This window comes from Cyprinodon variegatus, unplaced genomic scaffold (genome assembly GCF_000732505.1).
Source record: "Cyprinodon variegatus isolate N-32 unplaced genomic scaffold, C_variegatus-1.0 Scaffold274, whole genome shotgun sequence".
NCBI lineage: Eukaryota > Metazoa > Chordata > Actinopteri > Cyprinodontiformes > Cyprinodontidae > Cyprinodon > Cyprinodon variegatus.
This window is the reverse complement of record NW_015150727.1, coordinates 153442-154971: the sequence shown is the minus strand read 5'-3', so window position 1 is coordinate 154971 and position 1530 is coordinate 153442. Positions and strand designations below refer to the sequence as shown.

At 48.6% G+C, this 1530-nt stretch overlaps 1 protein-coding gene across 1 annotated transcript in view; it reads left to right on the top strand.

Annotated features, from left to right (window-relative positions):
• The window catches only part of LOC107089958 (septin-2-like), a gene marked incomplete at its 3' end in the record, with an annotated part of 17795 nt that overhangs the window by 3982 nt on the left and 12283 nt on the right, over positions 1-1530 (top strand). Inside the window, exons 2-7 of the mRNA XM_015383050.1 lie at positions 212-357; positions 458-581; positions 685-819; positions 908-1025; positions 1103-1204; positions 1280-1425. Coding sequence (XP_015238536.1) covers positions 212-357; positions 458-581; positions 685-819; positions 908-1025; positions 1103-1204; positions 1280-1425 — 771 coding nt within the window. The remainder of the gene's footprint in view (positions 1-211; positions 358-457; positions 582-684; positions 820-907; positions 1026-1102; positions 1205-1279; positions 1426-1530) is intronic.

The window sequence follows — 1530 nt, the reverse complement described above, 5'->3', positions numbered from 1 at the left end:
TATACTAGAATAAAAAAGGGGATTTTTTGTGCATATAAAAAAGAAATGCAGAATTAAAAAAACAAAAATTGACTCAAATTACAAAAACAAAAGTGGAAATACTTTCCAAAAATCAGAGAATTATCAGAGCATCTCCAAACTATTAGCATTGATATTTACCTGCTGGGAATTTTAAAGAAGCACAAAAAGTTGTAAATAAAAATCGGATCAGAGCTTTAAAAGTCGTACGATGCCGATTTGATTTAAAACATGAAACTTTTCTGTTTGCAGGAGAATCTGGGCTCGGAAAGTCCACCCTGATCAACAGCCTCTTCCTGACTGACCTTTACCCTGAGAGAGTCATCCCGGGGGCCGCAGGTGAAGCACACACCTCCACCCATCCACCCCCCAAACACACACACCCCCAGCTGTTTTTAATTGAATGGGCCCTAAAGTTCCTGCGTTTTCCCTCTGATAGAGAAGATCGAGAGGACGGTTCAGATCGAAGCATCGACGGTGGAGATCGAGGAGAGAGGAGTGAAGCTCCGTCTCACGGTTGTAGACACTCCAGGATACGGAGACGCCATCAACAGCCAGGACTGGTTGGAAGCCATTTTGAATACAGATGCCGTTAAATGTTTTTTAAATTTTGTTTTTTCCCCTTTGAACCGTCTGGAATCCATGTTTGTTTCTCTTCTGGTCCAGTTTCAGCACCATCATCGCCTACATCGACGACCAGTTCGAGCGCTACCTCCACGATGAAAGTGGCCTCAACCGCAGACACATAGTGGACAACAGGGTCCACTGCTGCTTCTACTTCATCTCCCCTCTGGGCCACGGGTGCAGAGACACGCCCCCTCCTTAACCTGCCTGATAAAGCTCCGTTTCTCTGATCTTTACTGACCGCTTGCTTTCCTTTTCTAACTAGCCTCAAACCTTTGGACGTCCAGTTCATGAAGGCCATCCACAACAAGGTGAACGTGGTTCCGGTCATCGCCAAGGCCGACACGCTCACCCTCAGGGAGAGGGAGAGGCTGAAGCGCAGGGTGAGGCGGGGGAGGAGTTGAGCTTCCCTCCTGCAGACTCGGCCTCTCTGCTCATGGAGTTTTATTTCCTCTCTAAGATCCTGGACGAGATTGACGAGCACGGCATCAAGATCTACCACCTTCCCGACGCCGAGTCTGACGAGGACGAAGATTTTAAAGAGCAGACCAGAATCCTCAAGGTGGGTTTCTCTCTGCTCCTCAGCGGCTCGTGAAGCCGTGCGTCTGCAACAGGAAGTGCTGCTTCTCTCATTCAGGCCAGCATCCCGTTCGCCGTGGTCGGGTCCAACCAGCAGATCGAGGCCAAGGGGAAGAAGGTCAGGGGGCGCCTGTACCCGTGGGGGGTGGTGGAAGTGGAGAACCCGGAGCACAACGACTTCCTGAAGCTGAGAACCATGCTGATGTAAGTCCAGACAAACGCCGTTTTTATCGCACTGATAAAGTCACACAAAACGCATCAAGATAAAAATAAGAATATAATTAAAACTAGTGATGCACGATATTGGGA